This window comes from Anser anser (assembly GCF_964211835.1).
Source record: "Anser anser genome assembly, chromosome: 7".
NCBI lineage: Eukaryota > Metazoa > Chordata > Aves > Anseriformes > Anatidae > Anser > Anser anser.
In genome coordinates this window covers 19,546,801-19,566,564 of record NC_139727.1, presented here as the reverse complement: position 1 = coordinate 19,566,564, position 19,764 = coordinate 19,546,801, and the positions used below count along the sequence as shown (strand labels likewise).

Below are 19,764 nucleotides of genomic sequence, written 5' to 3'. Positions count from 1 at the left end.
GTTTATAAAGTAGGTCCTGGCACGTTAAAGTAAATGACAGTTTATTGATCTTTAACCAATACAGGAGGTTAAATACGGATTTTTCTTTCCCAGTATACTTCTCATTTAAAAGCACCACATGAAAATGCAGGCTGGAAGTGAGATGTGGTGCAGGTGGGTTCTGGACTCACGTTGCCAGAACCTCCAAAATAAGACTAATCACTGGCAGAGGTTGTGCCACAGGCTCCAGCAGAGCTGGCTTTGTTCGAGCAGCAAGACAAGAAGGTGGCAGCTGAGACCGAAAAAGAGCTGGGAGGTTATGGCGAAGAGGTTTAGATCTGTTGTAGCTGTGTTCAGCAGCTCTGATTTAAACAAGCTCTTTTTCCTTGCCAGTGCCAGCACACTGTGCTGGCGGGTAGAAGTATCCCTGTTTTTGAGCAGGTAACTGGATGGCATGTGTTCACATGGACGTTGTTCATGGGCTGGGAGGTCTGCAGCTGGTAGCCTCAAGAAACTGTAGATCCAAAAAAAAATAAAAAAATAAAAAGCCCAGTGACCAGAAGCAATGTGTGGCAAAGGGACAGTGTTTGGGACTTTGAAGCAGTTCGCAAGCATAACTCTAGTTCTAAGAATGCCATTGTCTGAGCTGAAAACAGTGGCTAAAGCAGGAACTTGTGCCTTCAAACAGCAGTGTGCCCCTGTGTAAGGACCTGGCTTTGCAGCCAAAGGAGAGCTGAAGGTTTTGCTGTGGCACTGCTCAGTGACAGAGGACAGACAGACAGCATCTGACAGGGGCAGAGGGAAGAAAGTGCCTACAGAGCGTTTCTCTGTATTGATGCTTCCCTGGGGCTGCTGGAAGCACCTTGAAATGGGGGCTGAGCTCTGAAAACCCAAATTGCTCCTGGCCTCACAGTGAAAGGTCTGGAAAGCCGCGATGGTTCTGCCTTCTCATGCTGCCATTGGTCCCAAATTTCTATTGCTCAGATGAGCTTGGTGGAGCAGTTGGTAGCCCAAGGAAGAAAGGCTCGGTCCCACGGTGCGGAAGGACAGCGGGCAGGGCACTGAAGAAGCCAGGTGTGAGGCTGAGGATGGCAAGGTGGCAGCTCTGCCATCTCCTCTCCATCCACAAGCTGTTACGGGAGGGAAGGGAGCTGTGGGAGAACAGGGCAGCTGGAAGTGCAGGGACACGGCGATGTTCGTGTGCATTCATAGGGGCGAAGTGGTGTTATCCGTAGTGTGCTGAGGATGAGCATCACATACATTAGGGGCTGCCGGGTTGGGTTACGCTCTTGGTGCTGGCTGAATGCTGCTGAACAGGCCCAGTGAAGAGACAGGGTCAGCTCTGGAACGCAGGCAGAGGTGGCCGAGCAGTCCTTCGCTCCCGGAGGTTAAACACACGTGGATTGTTTCGGTGCCATCTGCCATACGATGCAGCGTGCGTTATGGTTAAGGCCATGACAGGCTCGTGCCTGGACTTCAGGTTACCCCCCAAGGCAACCTCAGTACCATCCAGGTCATCCCTCGGGGTCCCGGTGGAGGAGGTGCTGTGCAGAGGATGATTCTTAGCTTAATGCTGGGAAGTGGTTAAAAGCGATCAAAAATATAACGCTTCAGTTGCCGGCGAGCAGAGGGAGGTCGTTGCCGAGGGAAAAGCTTGAGGGCTGCTCAGACCCCAAGCCTTCCCGGGAATAAGAAGTGCTTTCAGACCTGCATCCCCACCCTCTGCTCTCATAAAAGGGCTCATAGACCAGAAACCTTTAAGCAGATGGTTTGAATAAGGTAAAGTACATAGCCGGCAGTGCCCTCAGGTACGTCTGGGTAACCACATCGACCTCCGAGGAGCTCCACAGATGCAAGCAGAGGTTGCATTGGCCCGGGGGGACTGGGCGAGATTGAAAGGCTGCACTGTTCAGACACTGGTATTTTTATCAGTCGAACCCTGGGGAAGGATTCCTGGGCCAAAGCTGCCAAACCCCCAGGAGCAGCCGTAGGAATGTTTTCCGCGGTGGCGGGAGGAGCACGGCCGTGAATGGAGGAGCCGTGGGATGGCAGCGATGTTCCCCATGCCAGCAAGACCCCAAGACAAGAGTGAGAGGGAAGATTCATGAATTAATATGTTTGGGCAGGAAAAAGCTAGCTGGTTTGGGGCTTTTAAAACTTAAATCTGCTCAGCGGGAGGAGCGGGGGGCCTCATTTTTATTTGAATTTGCCTGTCTTCCAGTTCTGGACTTTTGGCCCTCGTAATGCCTTTACCCGGCATGCCAAAAAATGCCCTTTAATGCTGACACTCCCTCCACATTGTGGTGTCCCTATGATGTAGTGCATTGCTTCACTGTGCCACGGCCCCCGCCCCAGCACCAGGAGGTGGAGAGGCAGAAGCAGGAGATGCGTTAAGGGATGCAGAGGCAAGCCTTGGGTCCTGTAGCCCTCATGAAGAGTCACAAATCTGCATGTTGTCCCTGAGTGCCCAACTGTACGTTTACGCCGAAAAGTGGGGATAAAGCTGTGGGCATGCACTGTTAACACAGCTCCCTTTCCTGGGTGCTCTGAAGACTGTTTCGTGGCTGTGTGGTCTTCCCCCAGGGGAAGCCAGCACTTTGAGTGCCAGGTACTGTTTTCTGCAAGAGAAGGTGGTTACACGTTAGGGGGGAGGTGATGTCTGCTGGTTTGCAACCTTGTCCCTTAAAATGCATTGTATTGACTAGATAAAAGAAGAAGAGGAAAAAAAAAAAAGGCGCTTGGCAGGGAGATGCAATTTTTCTGGCTCCTTTGAACTGCCTGGCATCACCTATAAATCAAGCGCTGGATGTAGGGAGATTTAATGCATGACCCTTTTTGGTGGCTAAGTGCAACCTTTCCGCTTCCCTCCTGTAAGCCCTGGGCTGGGGCCGGACGAGGCGGTGCCACACTTGGCCCTGCTGCCTGGTGTGGGCTCCCAGCAGCTCCTTTGAAGGGGCTGTGAGGTATAAATAATTAATACCTGCTAAATTATTCATGCTGGAAATACAGTACATGAATTTAGCAAGCTGACCAGGATAAGAATGAGTAATTATGTTAAATAACCCATAAAGCGTGCAGCTAGCAGGGGCTGCAATTTGTTCACGTTTTAGGCTGCTTTACATTTTTAGGAACAGAAATAAGCCACACTGGTATAAACTACAGTTACAGTTAAAAAAAAAATATGGGTTAAATGGTGTGGTTTGAGTCATCAACAGACGAGGTGCACTCTCACGTTTGATAGGATTTGTGTTCACATGGTCAGCTGGCCATTTTTCCTTTGTGGGGTGGAAACAGGTACGTTCTCTTTTTAAGCTTTAATCACTGCTCTCTGCAAGAACTTGCAGCCATCTCCAAGTATTAGTAGCACAGTGCAAGAAATTGTCCACCAGATGCCCTGTCCCAACCTCTGCACACTTTACTGTTTCTTTCCTATGCATCACTGAACAGGTAGACAGGTAGGGGGAAAAAGTATTAATTAAAGCATTATTTTAAATCCGTTAGCAACATGGGCAAAGTCCTAATAATGATGTACGAAGATTTAGTTTTGCAAGCATGTGTAAGTAACTGCATGCCGCTCAGTGGGCAGCAAAACCCAAATATGCAGTAAAAGACTTTTCCAGTAAAGAGAAGACATCATTTAGTAGTTTAAAAGGGAGAACACTGCATTAATGTAAAACTTTGGGTTCAACAAATTAGTGTTAGTTGAGATTTTAGAACTGGAAATGGTCAGGAATTGGAAGAATGCTGCTAAAATGGGCCAGTGAGAGAAAAATGGAAGAAATCCTTTCGGTTTCCCAAGATAAATTGGAAAGGCTTGGCACTTACTCTGTTCTGGGTTTTCCCTCTCATCAAGGTGATGAGATCTCTATTGAGAACCTTAAAACCTGCTATAGCTCTAAAGGTCTTGGTGCAACTTTTCAATAAGATGCTTCAGCATGCAGATATTATTAGCATATCTGGGGTAATTGCAAGTAATGCCTCTTAATAAAACAAGAGGAGAAGCAGCAGGTGAGGTGAAAAATGAGTTCTTTTCCATTCATGATTGCATAAGACCGTTATTTGAGACGAGGTTGTGTTGTGAAGAGATGACTGGTGCAGTTCCTGCTCCCCCTTTGTATGTGGGTTCATGGAGATTCTGCGGAGATATTTCGAATCCAGCTCAGGATGTAGGAATCGAGGAGCAAAATCTGTTTGTGGTCTGACAATGGCTGCTTCTTTCTTTGAAAGAGCACAGGTTGCAGAACTGTGCTCAGTCACAGGCTGTGTGTCAGACGTAGGGTGCACATATCCAACTTCATCTCCTGGTAGATGTCTTGTGGCTTATTTTGTAAAGATATTTTGTGGCTTAGCCTCAATATCATGCCTCTTTCTTTCAGCATCATTAGCTGGACTAGTAAAATGTATTGCCTCAGTCTACAACCTGAGCTGGGACATGCTGTTACTTACTCTTGGCTATAATCTGGGCTGACCTCGCTTGGCCAACCAAAGAATTGGGTTCTGCACGGTTTTGGCCTGAGGATAAATTTATTTCCCTGAATCTCCTAATCTGATCGGTTTTGATCTGCCTCTTAAAAACATTATTTTCCCTGTCTCCTGAGTGTCCCCTACAAAACAGATAAAAGCTTGAGGGGGGAAAAAACATCTATTTAAATCTTCCATTCTAGTTGGGCTCCTGTATTGATTCTTTCCCCATAATTTAGTCCTCTCTGCTCAGCATTTGCTTTTCTGCTGCCCAGTCAATACCAATTCCGTCTGGAAATTACATTAATGTTTTTTAAATAAGATTTCCTTGCAAAGTTTAACTTTCTCTTTACATCTGCGGAGTTTGGGAAGGAAGGTTTTTTTTGTTTGTTTTTTTTAGGTGATGGATTAATAGCAATTGCAGGGGTATGTGTAGTGGTATTAGCACGAGTTGTTTTATGTTTACTAGGAAATAAAAAGGGAAAATGAAAAGATTCAGACTTCTGAAAAACAAATCATTAAAAAATCTTAAGAAATGAGGCTAGGTACAAAATTGTTATATCAACAAAGAAATGTCTTCCTTTTTCAAATCGGTCATGTTTTGCAGTTACATTCCTCTGCTAATGCTAAAAGATGGAGATGGTTAGGTTTATGCACGCTGAATTTTCGGCACATGCCCAGAATTGTTGCATGTTGTCTTAGTGGCGATGTGTATCGGGTTTTGAGCTGAGAGCCAGGAATTGGTGCGAATTGATGAGCTCCTAAAGGCTCACATATAAGGCCTATTAGTGAATCAAATCATTGATCCAAACTTGCAACAAGTCAATCTTCTGTGCCTCTTTAAGGGGAATGCATACAGGAGTGGTAAATCAAACCCACCTAAAATGTGAGGTGTGGTCTGCAGGGCTCTCAGGCAGAGTTACCATGCCTCTGAAAGAGTTTTGGGTTTGACCTTCAGGTAAACTGAATATTCAGGCTAGAGAAGGCTGGGAGTTTGACTCCTGTAAGCGACATACAGAGAGAGTGTGCTACAGTTTATGTAAGAGTCCTGTTTTATATAAATAAGCTCCTTAATATACCATATGGTCATTTCTTTACAGTTGTAGTAGCAAACTTGTTAAAAACTTCTAGTGTGAATCCTATCTTCTTGCTGAGAAATGCAATATATTAGTTTTCAATTCCCATTGATATGTTGTTTGATCAATACTTCTGTGTCAGACACCCTCCCTCCCTTCCCCCCCCCCTTTTTAAAAATAAAAAAATAAAAATCCAGGCATATTTTAGCTCCAACGCTATATTTGGTTGACTTTTTTGTTTGGTGATGATTCCCCAGGTATCTGGTGTGAGCGTAGCTGTACCCCTGGAGCCGGGAGTAGGGCAGTAGAGGGCGGCATTACTCCTTGTCTGCTGTGCTCTCTCCTCCTAAAAGAAATGAGATTTAAAAAGCGGGGGGGAAAAAGAAGAATGTGGAGAATGCTGTGCCTGGCAGAGCTGCAGGCCATGTAAGGGAACAGAGCGGGGCCAAACACCCACCGAGCAGGGCGAGGGCGCACGGTGCTTCACACTACGTCATGCCCAAATCACGAGCTGAAAACTGCTGTTTTACTGACAGTCCTGTCTTTTACGTGAGAAAGAGGAGAGGAAAAAAAAAAAAAGGAAAAAAAAAACAAAAACAAAAAACACGTATTTACCTGTAAAGGAGCAGGGGGATTTTCAAGCTGTTTGTGAATTTGCACTCTCGTTGCAGAGAGCAGAAGCACGGGACATACAGGGGCTGGAAGCCCTGGGTTTGCCCAGCCCGGCTCGCCCAGAGCAAGCACAGGAGCTGTGGCTTCTGCACGGTGGTGTCCAGGCAGTGAGAGCAAGGCCGGAGCCCCGCACCTTGCCCACGGGTTGAAGCGTGATCCGAAGCGGGCACTGTGCGGGTGAGAAAAGCGCTGCCCATCCCCTGATGCGCCCAAGGCAGCAGGGCAGTCAATCGAGGGATGTTGGCAGTGCGGAGAAAATCAGGCGTTGATGGCCTCTAATGCTCTGATGAGTAGAGCAATCAGTTCGAGCAGACTGTGACAGAGAGAAAGCTGTGAGCATAAACATTTTTACACACTCAGAGAGCCCAACCTGATGAAGTTTTCCCAAGCATAAATAAGAAATAGCTGTGGAAGTCAGTGGAGCGCTGTAAAACCTTTGTGAAACCCAACATGAGCCCCTGTTTGCAGATTCTGCCTGGATGATTCATGAATGTTTCCTTGGTATCTTAACAAGCCGGGTCCTCTGTGGGATATGGCCATTTATTCGGAGCCTTAAATGACCAGGGGATCAACGTGGACTACAAAGCCTTTTTGGAAATGTATTCTGCAAGCTAAGAATTGTGGACAGAAGCAGATACTTGAATAAAAGTGGTTTTTCAGTAAAATATGCCCAGGATGAGCTGGTGTTAGAAAAAGACTTCAGAATAAATTCTAGCATGAATCTGTTTCTAAAAAAATTTAAGTTGCCTGCCTACGTTTAAGAAACACCAGTCTGTCCAGCTGCATAAAATACAGATTTAAAATGTTTCATGTTTATTGTTATTAATACCTGAAACATCCACATAATACTTTCTAATAAGCAGAGGAATTAATTTGATTATATAAAGAGACAGTGCACTTGTTCACAATGCGTTCACCATAAGATAATGATAACAACGCACTGGTTATTTTCATACTGGCGGTAGAGTAATCCATGTTTATTTATAATCCAATTTCAGATATAAATGAATTGTTTTGAAGGTAGGATAAATCAGCTCAAAGAACCACAGCAATTATGGTAGGCAAGTGGCGCGTTATGGTGAAAAGAGAGAAGAAATGCTCCGGGTCCAAAGGGGCAATGAGAGGGAGCACCTGGATTGCCAGTGCCTGGGGCAGGCAAGGAGTTTGCCCCGGGAAATTAAGAAATAGTGTCAAGCAGCTTCAAAATTAGGCCATAGAAATGAGCTGCTGTAGTTTAAAATATTTTTTTTGGGGGGGAGTAAGCAAGTGTCTTGCTGTTTATGCCTTCACAAGTACTCTGCTCTCGTCCTCTTGCAGCCAGAGAACTGTGATTGAGAAGTCAGTGAGAAGGAGGAGGAGGTCTGTGGCAATGGAAAATGTGGCTGGATGCTGAAAGATGATGCCCCTAGCTGAGTTTTTGCAGAGGGGTTTTACAAGTATACCAGGCATTGCAGGTTGACTTACAAGACAAACATCACTGCTGATCAACCCAAGTATTTACCAGCACACCACTGAATGCCAGTTCCAAAAATCCTACTCCCAAATGTGCCGTGAGAAGCTGTTGTTGCCAGTCAGAGCCCAACACGGTCTATACAAAGAGAAACAAAGATATGCTCTCACACTGAAAAGGTCAGTAGGAGCAGAGGAATGAATGCAGGAAGACAGGATCCGACCCCAGATGTGTGATGCCCCCCTGAGCACCTGGTTGCTTGGATCGGTCAGATTTGTTTTCTGCCTAAGTGCCCTTCTGAAGCAACTTAACATGAAAGTGGCACGGGGCATATGTTGGGCAGCTGTAGGGTTTCTGGCTGGGTCAGCGGCTCTTTAAGGGTCTTGCCTCTGAAAAGTGAGGCTTGGGAAACTTTTGGTAGCCTCCACATTGACCGTTTGGTGACCGAGTGACGTGTAGGGCTTCAGGATGCTGTCCCAGTCTGTGATCCGACAGAGTTATTTCTGTCCTTTGGCGGTGACCCCGCGCTGCTTGGTGCAAGGGCTGGGCGAGGGATGAGTCACTGAGCACTCCTGCCCCTTTGCTGTGACAGCGAGATGGCACGCGGGGGAAAAGCGAAGATAAAATGGCCACTGAGTGTGGGCTGTCCCAAATCAGTGGGATCAGATCTGATGCTCTGCTCCCATCTTCCTTCAAAGGCTGCAGCTTCCCCCAGTCTCACAGATGCGTGTGTGAAAACAGAATCAGTCTGTTTTTCCAACTATGTCAGCTGAGTTGATGTTTTCTACAAACTTCACCTCCTTTATATCATGTATATCGTGGCTCCAAGACTAGATCTGCTTCCTTGCATTTAGTTTAATTGGTCCCTGGGTTCATTTGCTGGTAGCTTAAGGCTGCAAGCAAAAGAAAACTGCATTTCCATGACTCTCCTTGCCTAAATGCTCCTTTTGCTCTACATAGTCAGTGCGCTGGGACTGCTAAGAAAAGCAGGGGCATAGTCAGTGTCTAATTGTGGTAACTGCAAAACAGCACTAAGTATTTACTTTGGCAGTTTTTGGAACAAGTTGCTGCTTAACGCAAGCCTGAAGGGACTTCTTAAGGCAGCTGAATCATTTTGAAGCTGCTCCTGGCTGGATCCAGCCCATGGGGCATTGTGCTGGCCTCGCCGGGCGGTGCAGCCCTTCCTGGCGGGGGGAAAAGCTGTCCTGAAGGGACCAGTGCTCCTCACCCGCTACTACTTGCGGCTCCTGTCTTGGGCACATGGAAAATGTGTCTGCTCTGTCCTGGAGAGAGCTCAGCCCCACAGGCTTCACGTGAGAAGAAGCCCCTGGTGGCCCTTGCTACCCTGCAAGGACTTGCAGGCGGCACTGAACACCTCCTGCCACCACTGTGGTCATCTGATGGGGCAAGCCGTTGAAAATCCATCTTTCTGTCCGTCGTGGCTCAGAAAGACACCTTTAAGCCAAAGCACGTTGGATGTTTTCTGGAGGGCAGAGGGTCTGTGGTTCCTGCAGACACAGAGGCAGGCAGGTGTGGACAGGGGACTTAGCTGAGGGGAGGAAGCCGGAAGAACCTCTTGTGGTTGCTCCAATGGAAGGAAAAAGCAAGATTCTGGCACATGTGTTTGCATGCAAGGGGAGGAAGAGCTGAAACTGCTCCTCCGTGTTGCACAGGTAATGCAGTGCTGTTATACACTCATCATGGCTCATCCTTTTGCCTTGCATGACACAAGCATTCATTTTTGTGTTATTAAGTATGCCCCAATGTGATATAAAAAGCTAAACATATTACCAATTACAGTACAGTGTGCTATTATTTTTTCTTGTCTCTGCAGTGTGCACTTTTTGTATTGTTAATAGACCTTGGGAGTATTTTCTGTCATGCACTTTATCTGCTCCAAATGATCCTTACACTGGGAGGATTTCCTAGAGAAGGCTGGAGCGGTTGTTGCATGCTCTTCACAAGAGCTACTTCTCAGTGCTTCTTGCTGATAGTAGAAAAAATCTACATACTAAAGGAAAAACCTTGAGATAATCTGGTTGAGATGTCGATGCGCTTCCAGCACTTTGTACTCAATGGGGTTTAAGAGACAGCGCTCACTGCAAGAGTGCTGGCTCTGGGTATCTCCGTTGCTGTGGTGGGGAGGAACACAAGGGCTCCTTGGTTTTGGCGAGGCTGCTTTGAGGAAATAGGTCCAGCCTCATCCTCATCGTTCAGGGGTGAATTATTGTCCAGCTCTCCCTTGCAAACCTCCAGGGTACCACGGCCCCAGAAGGAGGTGCTGAAGACACTCTGTTTGGGGCAAAAGGCAAAAAGAATGGCCAACTGTGCCCTGGTGAGGAGGGAAGGCAAAAAAGGAGTGTGTTCAAAAATGTGAGTGGCAGGGAGCTGTGTCCAGAGCCCTTGGACACCCCATGTCTTGCCATCTCTCTCCTCACCCTCCACTACAGACAGGGGAGCCGATATTTTGGGAAAGGAGTAAGGAAAGGGTTGGAGTGGATTAGGCAGGAGAAAACAAAAACGCTGCTAGGAGGAGGAAAATGTTTATGCATGTACTCAGCGATGCATCTCCAGCTTCTCCTTGCGCGCTGCCCTGGCTGGCGGCAGCAAGGTGACATTTGCTTGTCAGCAATCCCGCTCAGTACCTGAGCTTTGATTGGCGAGCCCTGGGAGGTGTTTGCAGAATCGAGAGCTTTCAAATATGTTTTTAGCTTGGAAGATGGCAGCTGAGTGGGTGCATTTGGTGACAGATGATCCTTGAAAGGTTTAGAAGCAAAGCTATTAAAACCTGGGAGCTGTGCAGAGAGGCAGCGTTGTGAGAACATGGGAGCCCATTTGGGGAGGGGCACAGAAGACGTGGCCACGTTTTGCACGTTTTGCCTGTGATTCCCACCAGTGGGCCCGGCGCAATGTTTCGGGACGGGTTGAACGCCGCCTGCAGATGCTGTTTTTTGGCTTCCCGCGTTCATGTGCGAGGCAAGGCACGGCATTGCAGCGGCCGGGTCAGGAGCAGGCTTTGGGATGGTGGTTGCCACAGGCTCCCTTAACAAACCGCAAGCAGCCTCACCCCGTCCTCCCGAAACGGAGCCAGTTGGTGCATTCCTGCCATTCTTCTCCTTAGAGCCATTTCTTTCCATTCACGGGATCAAGAAGACAAAACAGCTGCTTTGAGAGTCTGAGATTTTTTTTTTTTGTTGGGAACATTAAGTCGAGAGGAGCAGGACGGGAGGATTTAATTTTTTTGGAGCGGGGCAGTAGCACTTACCTGATGGGTTCCTTGGGAGAGCAGCAAGCAGCCGAAAGTAGGCAGCTGGCTGCTGCCTTCAGGTGGCACACCTTGGCTGGCAGCTTGCGAAACCCTTTGGGTTGCTTCAGCCTCATCCGTCAGCTGGGGAAGACTGGCCACAGATTTACAGCTGCTGGTTATAGTCACAGACCTGTAGGTCTTCTGAAAACCTACCTTCCACCTGTAAATAAATATTCCCTTTACATATACTTGATAAATTCCTTGCCAGTTTTATTCCCCATAATTTCTCATGTTTTTCTCCAGATCCTTTCTTATCTCTGTAATGTTGTCTCAGTTGCAGGCTGTGCACCTCTAATAGGAACTGAGTAATGTGGCTTTACTGCTTGTCATCGAGAAATTATGCACAAATTTCCCCCAGGGCTGCTGTTCTCTTGAATCCTGGTGGGCTTCAGCTAACTGTATCGCGTCTCCCTCGTCCACCAGTCTGCACTGCTTCTGTAGGGAGGAAAACAATAAAACTTTAAGCATGTTGGCTCGATGCTATTATTTTTTTATTTATCATTGATTTCTAGTTTGTAGGCAGCACATGTGCATCCATTTAACACCGTCCATCTTTAAAATGGAAATGTTCAGAAGGTATTTGGTATTTTTGCTCCCAGTGAATTATGGAAGGTTGAAATGGAAGAGCTACACACACAAAAAAAAAAACCACGCTGTCTGAACTTAAAGCGTGGTGGCAACCCATGAAAACAATCAGGGAACTTTGCTTTTGTGTCTGGTGCATATATGGCAAGTAGAATGGGAGCTGAAGCATTTTACATAACCCTATTTTTTTCCACACGCGCATCTTGAAAAATGCAGAAGGTACCAAGTATGTCGACGAACCTGCAGAGCCTCACACCAGATTTATGAGCAGAATCCAGGCCCTTTCAAACAGCAGTGTTGAACAGGGAGTAGTTGTAATTCCTTGTCCGTTCTTTTTTATTTTTGTTTAATTTTATAAAGACCATCTGCAGGGTGAAAGCTGGGACTTTGGACTCAGCCAAGCACCAGCGTGCAACACTAAAGCAAAACAAACCAACCCCATAAGCACTGTCTGGATCTCTCGTATTCCTCTCCCATGCCCTGCTGGGAGGCCTGGACACTGCCAGCAGCAGATACAAACACGTAGTAGGTAGCACCCACATCAAAAACCCATCCACCGTTGCATCTCCCAGCTCTCCTCCCCAGCCCAAACTCCAGGAGAAGGAGCTGAAGCAGCTGCAGGTGCTGCCCTGAAAACATCCATGCTGGTGGCTCAGTGCTCACATCTAGCTGGGCTGTGTTGTTTTTTTTTTTTTTTTTTACCCCTGACCCTTCAATCTTATCGGGAAACCCCAAACCGTCCATTTGCTTGCCCACAGCTCCCTCCTTAAGGTGCTGTCACAGTCTATGGCACCGTCCCTTCTGTGCTTGGGGCACGCAAGACAAGAGAAAACAGAGCCATTTGGCACAGTGGGCTCGGCCGATGTGGCTCGTTTATTTTATTTCGTTATTTTTGTGCCGCAGCCCCATGAACTGCATGGCAGAGGCAGAACCAGTGTGCAACGGTGCCTCGGCAGGCAGAAAGCCCTCGTGCACCGGCTACACCCATATGGGTTTGGTGTGGTAGCAACTGGATTTTGTGGGGCTGTGCAGAGAGCCTGGTTCCCGTATTTTAAGTGCGTCTGTGTTTTTTGAAGTGCTCCGAGACCCACACGCTCTGCCTCCAGGCTCTGCCAGCGCGGCCCAGCAGTGGCGTTAAATTCTGGGCTTTCGGAGCTGGCCGAGAGCGAGGCGGGCGCTGGTGCGTGCCTCCACCCGGGGCAGCCACCGAAACCTGCCCGCTCCTTCACACCCCCCGCACCACCACCGGCCCCGCAAAGTGCCCGGAGCCGAGCCCGGCAGGCACCGGCAGGCACGGGGGGGCCGCGCCGCTGCCGCCCCGGGGCTGGGCCCGCCGGGAGCGGCCTCCCCTCGGCGGGGGCGTCCCGGGGGGGGCCCCCCGCGGCCCCGGGCGCTGCCCCCGGCCCCGGCAGGCGGCGGGAGCTCCGCGGCGCGCTCGGCCCCGGCCGCCCGCCCCCTCCTGCCCGCCGCGTGTGTGCGGGCGTGTGCGAGCCTCCCGCCCGCTTTCCTGCCTCGCCTGGCGCCGGTGGATCGGGAGCGCCCCTCGCGCAGCCGGCTCCGGGGCCGCGGGGGCCGGCGGCGGCGGCGGGGCCCCGGGGGCCGGAGCGGGGCCGGGGTGGGGGGGGGAGCCGGGCCGGGGGCGGGGAGGCGGCGGCGGGCGGCCCCGGGGGAAAGTTGCCGGGCGGCAGGCGAGGGGCGAGCGCGGCGGCGGCGGGAGCATGGGCACTTTGCGGGATTTACAGTACGCGCTGCAGGAGAAGATCGAGGAGCTGCGACAGCGGGATGCGCTCATCGACGAGCTGGAGCTGGAGTTGGACCAGAAGGACGAACTGATCCAGAAGCTGCAAAACGAGCTGGACAAGTACCGCTCGGTGATCCGGCCCGCCACGCAGCAGGCGCAGCAGCAGAGCGCCGGCACCTTGCAGGGCGAGCAGCGGACCAAGCGGCAGGCGATCTCGGCCGAGCCCACCGCCTTCGACATCCAGGACCTGAGCCACGTCACCCTCCCCTTCTACCCCAAGAGCCCGCAGTAAGCACGGCCGACCGGCCGCCCGCAGCTCCGGGAAAGTTGCGAGCTCCGGGCGCGGGCCGCCGGCGGAGTTTCCGCGCCCGGCCGCTGGGAGCGGGGCCGGCCGCGGGCCGGGGGCTGTGGGCGGCGAGGGGGCGAAGCTGCCGCGGGAAGGGGGGGAGCCGGCGGCGGGGCTGCGGGCAGGGAGAGCGGCGGGGATGGGGATGGGGATGGGGATGGGGCGGGTGGCCGCCGTCCTGCCTCGCCGCAGGCTGCGCGGATCGCGGCGGCTTCGTGGAGGGAGCGGAGCCCCCGCGGGGCCGCATCGCCTCAGCGCCCCGGCCCCCGAACCGCGGCGCTCCCGAGGGGAGAAGGGGACGAGGGGCGCCGGGGCTGCACCCGCCCGGCCGGCGGCTGACATCTGCCCGCGGAACCGAGCGGGCACGGGAGCGCCGGGTCGCAGCCAAAACATCCCCGTAGTTGTTTTTTTCCATCATTATCGCTTTTTTTTTTTTTTTTTTTCCCCTCTCCTCCCCCCCAGCTTCGGGACGCAGGTCGCCGCCGCACGTGGCCGCGGCGCTGACCCGGCTGGCAGCCGCATCCCTCCTGCAAAAAGGCAGCGGAGCCTTCTATAAAAAAAAAAATAATATATATTTAATAATAAAGCACACAAAACCCACCCAGAATGCGCCCCGCGCCCGCGCAGGTGCCGTGGGCGAGGCGCCCAGGTGCTCCCCATCGCCCTCGCCGCGGCTGCCGGAGGCGGCGGCCCCTCGCCGCCGGGACCCGCCCGCGGTGCAGAGCGGGGCCGGGGCCGGGGCCGCGCCGCCTGGGCCCTGCCCTGCCCGCCGCCATGGCGGGGCCCCGCCGTCTCCCGGCAACCGCCCCAGGAGGCGGCCGCCATGGCCGGGACCCTCGGCCGGGCCCGGCCCCGAGGAGCCGCCGTGTGGCGGGGGCAGGCTCCCCCCTCCCCGCCCTCCCTCCCTGGCGCCGGTTGCCCACAGATATTTTGCCCTTTTAAGGCGAACGGCTGCGGATCGGGATCCAAAACGGCGGCGGGGCGACGCTGTGGTGGTCGCAGAAAGCCCCCCGAACGCCTCAGCCGGGCTCGGCGTCCCCCTGCCCCGGTGCCCGGCCGCCCGGCAGCCCGAGCTCTTCGGTAGCATAAGGCAGCTGAGGAGAGGCGAGGGACCGAGGGCTGGTGCTCGCCGGCACTGGGTGCACACCTGTGGTACCTTCAGTTAGCATACAGCACACCAAAACGGCTAATGATGAGGCTGCCGTGAGGGACCGGGCTGTAACTTCCACTGTACGCCAGCCTGTTGCTGACAGAAACACTTATTTTTCTCTCACGGGTGTATGCGTGCTTGCCCCTTGGTGTCCGAGCACAAAATGGTGGTGGGGAGCTGAGGGCAGTGGCGGGTCAAGGCTTTGCTCCCAGAGGGTTTGGTGTGGAGAAACCCGCGCGGCTGTGCTGCTGCTGCATGTCAGACGTGGTGGTTCTCGCGTTTTAACCGATAGAGCTGCCTACTGAGTCGCCTAGAGCTTGTGAAAGAGCTCCAACTTTGAGCAGAGCAAATCTTCGGTCTCTGATCCGTGCAGTGAAATACATAGGAAGCCAGTCAAAGCTTTGAATTAACATTTTCTGGCTTGAATTTTAGTTTCTCGTTCCATAAATGCCTTCCTGTAGCCTCACTTGGAGCGTAGTGCATGCTACCTGCCTGAAGCAGTATTTAATATTGACTTTCCACGGTCAATACTCTGATGCCATTTAGGATACTCCAGGTTGAGTTACTGGTTCACACCTTAGTCGCTGAAGTGGGAAAGATCACTGTTCGCAGCTTCGGGACCGTGCTCTGCTCTAGCATTCGCAGTTCTGCCTGAACGGTCGTGTTTTGTGGTCAGCTCTCAAAGCCTCACACCTGAGGACTGATGCCTGCTGGGGCAATGCGGTCTCCTGGAGATAGGTGGTCATTTCAGGCACTTACTAAATCCATAAGGTATGGCACTGTTGAGCATTTTTAATTTGAGCATCCAAGTAGAAAGGAAGAAATCCCTATGTAAAAGAGAGCAGAAGCAAGAGCCGTGTATTCCGCTTTGCCTGGAGTTCTTACCATTAAAATCCAGATGAGCTGCTCTCATTGTGGTGTCTATGTCTGGGAAATTGGGTGAGGAAGCACAACCGCTTTAATTTATTGGTATCATTAATACTTAAATTGTGATTTTTCTTACACTTTTCCACGTGTGACTTGCACAGTCCACTCACGTGTGGTTGAGAAGTCCTTGTCTTGATTAAACAAGCAGAACACAGTCTTTATGATACTTTTATGTTCAGAACAACAGTTTATGGTGGTACTGGAGGTTAGGGTGGAAAGGAGCTAGAAGCCAACCATAATTGGAACATAAAAGGCAGGGTTGACTTTTTTTCCCAATTGATGCTGAATTTCAACAACTCTTGGGGTGATGGGATCCAGCCCTTGGTATCTGCCCGTTTTCCAGCATTCTGCAAAGTAGGAGTGCCAAGAGGACAAAGGAAAATTTCAGTTGTTTGGTTGCCTGTATTTGCGGCTTCTTTCCTTTTTTTTTCCTTTTCTTTTCAGCTAAGTGGTGCTGGGTATGCCCTCCTGATCTGGTGGAGCACCTAAGGCACCTGGATGTTATAGGGTCAGTGAAAACCTGTTAGAAATGATTGCTGATCATAAAAGCATGATGGCTTGTGTTACCTGTCTGTCTGTCTGTGGTGAAACATCTGTGGAAGCTGTTTTGATGCCACATGGAAGATTCTTGGTTATAAAATAATTAAACTCTGAATGGCTTTTAAGCGTGAAAGTAAATTTAACTGCCTCTTAGGGAAAAATAGCATGAAAATGCCTGCAAGGCCTTACCTTGCATGCAGAAAAACCACTGGTTAAGATACACGTTTTTTTAAAAAAAATCTGTTTCAGAGCATTCAGTTTTAGTCCCTGTTGCAGTATTGTGCTTATTTTGCCTTTATTATTATTATTTTTTTTTTAATCTTACTAACGTGAAATGGGAGTTCATGTGAGGAGTGTATAGCTAAAATATGTAGAGGGACACATCCTGCCAGTTTCTTCTCAGTTATGAGACCAGTGAGATAAGTCAGACATTTGCATCTTTATCAGTCTTTGTATTGAAGTAACTAGATTAAGGTTGTCTAAAGTGTTTTGTTTTTTTTTTTTCTTCACCCCAAAGGTTTCAAGAAGTGACTGGAGTTAGTTGGTAAAGACTGTTGAGAACGCTGGATGCTTTTCCCTGGCTGAAAAATGCCATGACATATCCTTATCTCCTCTTCATCTCCTAGAATTGCTGCTCTGTTTGTTTTTCCACACCTTTGACCTCTTGCAGGATATATTCTGACTGCTAACAGCTTGTCAGCTTTAAAAGAGTACTGTGAGACCAAGTTTGTACCAACAGTTATTTCAATTAACATTTTACAAAGCTGCAGACCGAAGAACAGCTTTTTCAGTTAGGAAGCTGTAGCATTTGTTTCTTTGCTTTCCTTATTTTGCACTTACAATGGGAAAACACCCAGGACTATTACTTTAAAATGATGTTTCCTTTTGTGATCGGCCCCAGCTGTATGGTTTCTTTTTGAGGAAGACTGTGTAATCAGCATATTTTGTTTTCCAGAAGGAAAAAAATTGTACGAGCAGAATGGAAACCAAAGCGGAGAGCTAATGAGCATGAAGGATTTATAGGGCCCGGTCTTCTCTTGTCAGAGGTGGCGTGTGCTCTGTCATTGCCTTCACTGAAATGAGGCAAAGTGCTGTGTCATGTATAGAAACTGTTGAGTAAGATGGAAAAAGACTTGTTTTTATGAGTTAACAGACTTAGGAATGCTTTGAATGTAAAATTGGGAAATCTGCCAAAATCTCAGATTCATTTTGGAGGGGAGGAGCAGTCTGTGCGTGGTGTTAAAGAGTTCTGGGTTTTAAAAAACCAAAACCCATATTTGGTTGCATAGCCTTAGGGAAAGTACAACGTACATACAAGAGATTTAACAAAATCCCTTCAACAGCTAAAGCGATGCTTTGAAGGCAAATGTGCACATCTTGTATGGGCCAGGGGCATATTTTTAAGTGATCATAATAGTAATAATAAAAAAACAGAAATATTTGAAAAGTGCTTCATATTTAGAATGTTTGCATAAAATTATCTGCTGATATTTATAAATGATATCTATGCTACGGTGCCTAGGAGCCTCCCGTTAATAACAACTCTTAAACTAGTTCTAAAAATAACAACAGCCCCTTTTCTTAAAACGCACACATTCCCGTTTCAAGAATAATTTAGAGGATGGTTGCAACACAATTTAACCACTTGAAACAGAGATTGATGAAGGGCCTGTGATCAGGAGCTGAGACAACCTTCCTGGAGTGATTGCTTCCTGAAAAGTAGTGCAGGAGCTATGAAATCAGGCAAGGATTGGTGGCCTCCACAGTCGTGCTGCATTCAGGTTTTGGTGTCAGGCAGCACAGAATATCAAAAACAGTCAGCAGCGATGGATGTAAACAGGCAACGGTGATGCAACCTTATTATAATTTTTTTTCCCCAGTATCAAAATATAATTCCATGTGATGTGACCAGTTGGAATTCATTTATGGTCTGAGTGTAATTAACTGCTGGGGTTGCTATGTGACGTAACGTTGATTCAGTCTGAGTGTTAATGTTGTCCTAAAGAAGAATTTACATGCCTGGAAATATCTGCTAATTCCTGACTGAGCTCTGACATCCACCGAAGTCAGCGGGTGTTTGTGGTCCGGGGGACTTTGGGACCTTAGGGTTAGGACTTCACTGGTATGCAGGACTTAGAGGTTTTGAGGCGGTGGGGAAGCACCTCTCCGCAGGTGGGAGACCTGTGGAAGGGACGAGGTGCCCGCTGTTCCCCCACTTGTGTGATGAGCCGAGGCAGCTTGCACAGACTCCCAGGCACCCAGCGTGCTCACGCAGCAGGTCTGAGAGCTCAGAAACCCGTATCTCTCGCTTCGCAGGGATGGGTTTCCATTGTGAAGGATTATATGCTCCCTGACAGGAGCTTTGCATGCAGCACGGCGAGGATAGAGGAGAATGCAAGTCAGTCAAACATTATTTCGCTCTGTTTTGACAGGTCTGGTTTGGCAGTAGCGAAGTACCGTGGTGCTGGTGGATGGGGCTTTCCTCTGCACAGGAGCACGCGCGTGACTCATGCCTCGAAGTCTGTGCCACTTAATGTGTTGTGAAGTGGTAGTTTGAGATTGCCGATAGGTTTGCTCTTCATATGGTTCAGCCTTCTGAGACTTTGGTTACTAGCAGTGGTAAGGAATACCTGTATTGTATCTAGTTATGCAGAGGACAAAGATTTTTCTATATCCAAGTAATGTCTGGGTCATCTCTGAAGTACGCTTGTTTAGGCAGGTAATTTTTATGCCAACTGTAAACCGTAATGACCAGAGATGTTTTTATTCAAAGGAAGGTCAAAAGTAATTTGTTGGACAAAGGTATTAAGACCGTTTTGTCATTTTGTGTCTGATTATTGTTTTGAGTAGTGATGGCAAGAGTAAACTTCGATGCAATTTCAATTATTTTTAGTTTTGCTTAGTAGCAACAAGCAACACAAAATTCTCTGAATCTCTGCAGCTTTTGGATATTTCTTTTAGCAGCATAGTGTAAAACACAAAGTTTTTAAGCAAAATGCCTTTTGTTTAGAAACTATATTGATTTTTTTTGGTGACTGCAAAACAAAGCTATTCAGCAAGTATAGTAGTTTTAAGCAAGCTAATAGCTCTTAACAAAGGGCTGTCATTAACATATTTTTAATTTCTAATGTATCTCCATACATTCACTTTCTAGAGAATTGTTTTTTTCCTCTTCTCTGTATTATTGGGTGAATGCTGTTGATGGGTAGTTTTAAAGTACATCAGCAGAAAATAAGATACCTGGCCTTGGGCACGAATGCCATCTCTTCAGACTTGCTGTGAAAGTTGTCCTGAGCTTTTGCATCCCGTGTTGCTAAATACAATATGCATCCTACGTATCAGAAATGAGTCAGAAAACCCACCAGATCAGTGTGCTGGTAGTGAGCAAAAATGTATGTGGTATCGCAAGGCTTTAGACTAGTTGTCCGCCAGCAGCGACCTGTCCTGCACACTTGCTGGAAGGGGAAAGGACTTCATGCCTTTGCTAAACACCCTCTCACTGAGGACCTGAAGCAGAGTGTGAGTCAAGG

The 19,764-nt window shown here is 49.1% G+C and overlaps 1 protein-coding gene across 4 annotated transcripts in view; it reads left to right on the top strand.

Annotated features, from left to right (window-relative positions):
• PRKG1 (protein kinase cGMP-dependent 1) overlaps positions 1-19,764 on the top strand; it is a 467,683-nt gene that overhangs the window by 15,373 nt on the left and 432,546 nt on the right. The window contains exon 1 of one of the 4 annotated variants that reach the window (XM_083843683.1): positions 13,166-13,559. The exons of 2 other annotated variants lie outside the window; for them this stretch is intronic. In XM_083843683.1, the coding sequence (XP_083699809.1) occupies positions 13,249-13,559 (311 nt within the window). In that variant the 5' untranslated portion in view covers positions 13,166-13,248. Of the gene's footprint in view, positions 1-13,165; positions 13,560-14,601; positions 14,848-19,764 lie in introns of those variants that run through there. One more of the 4 variants, XM_083843687.1, reaches the window with a different exon arrangement.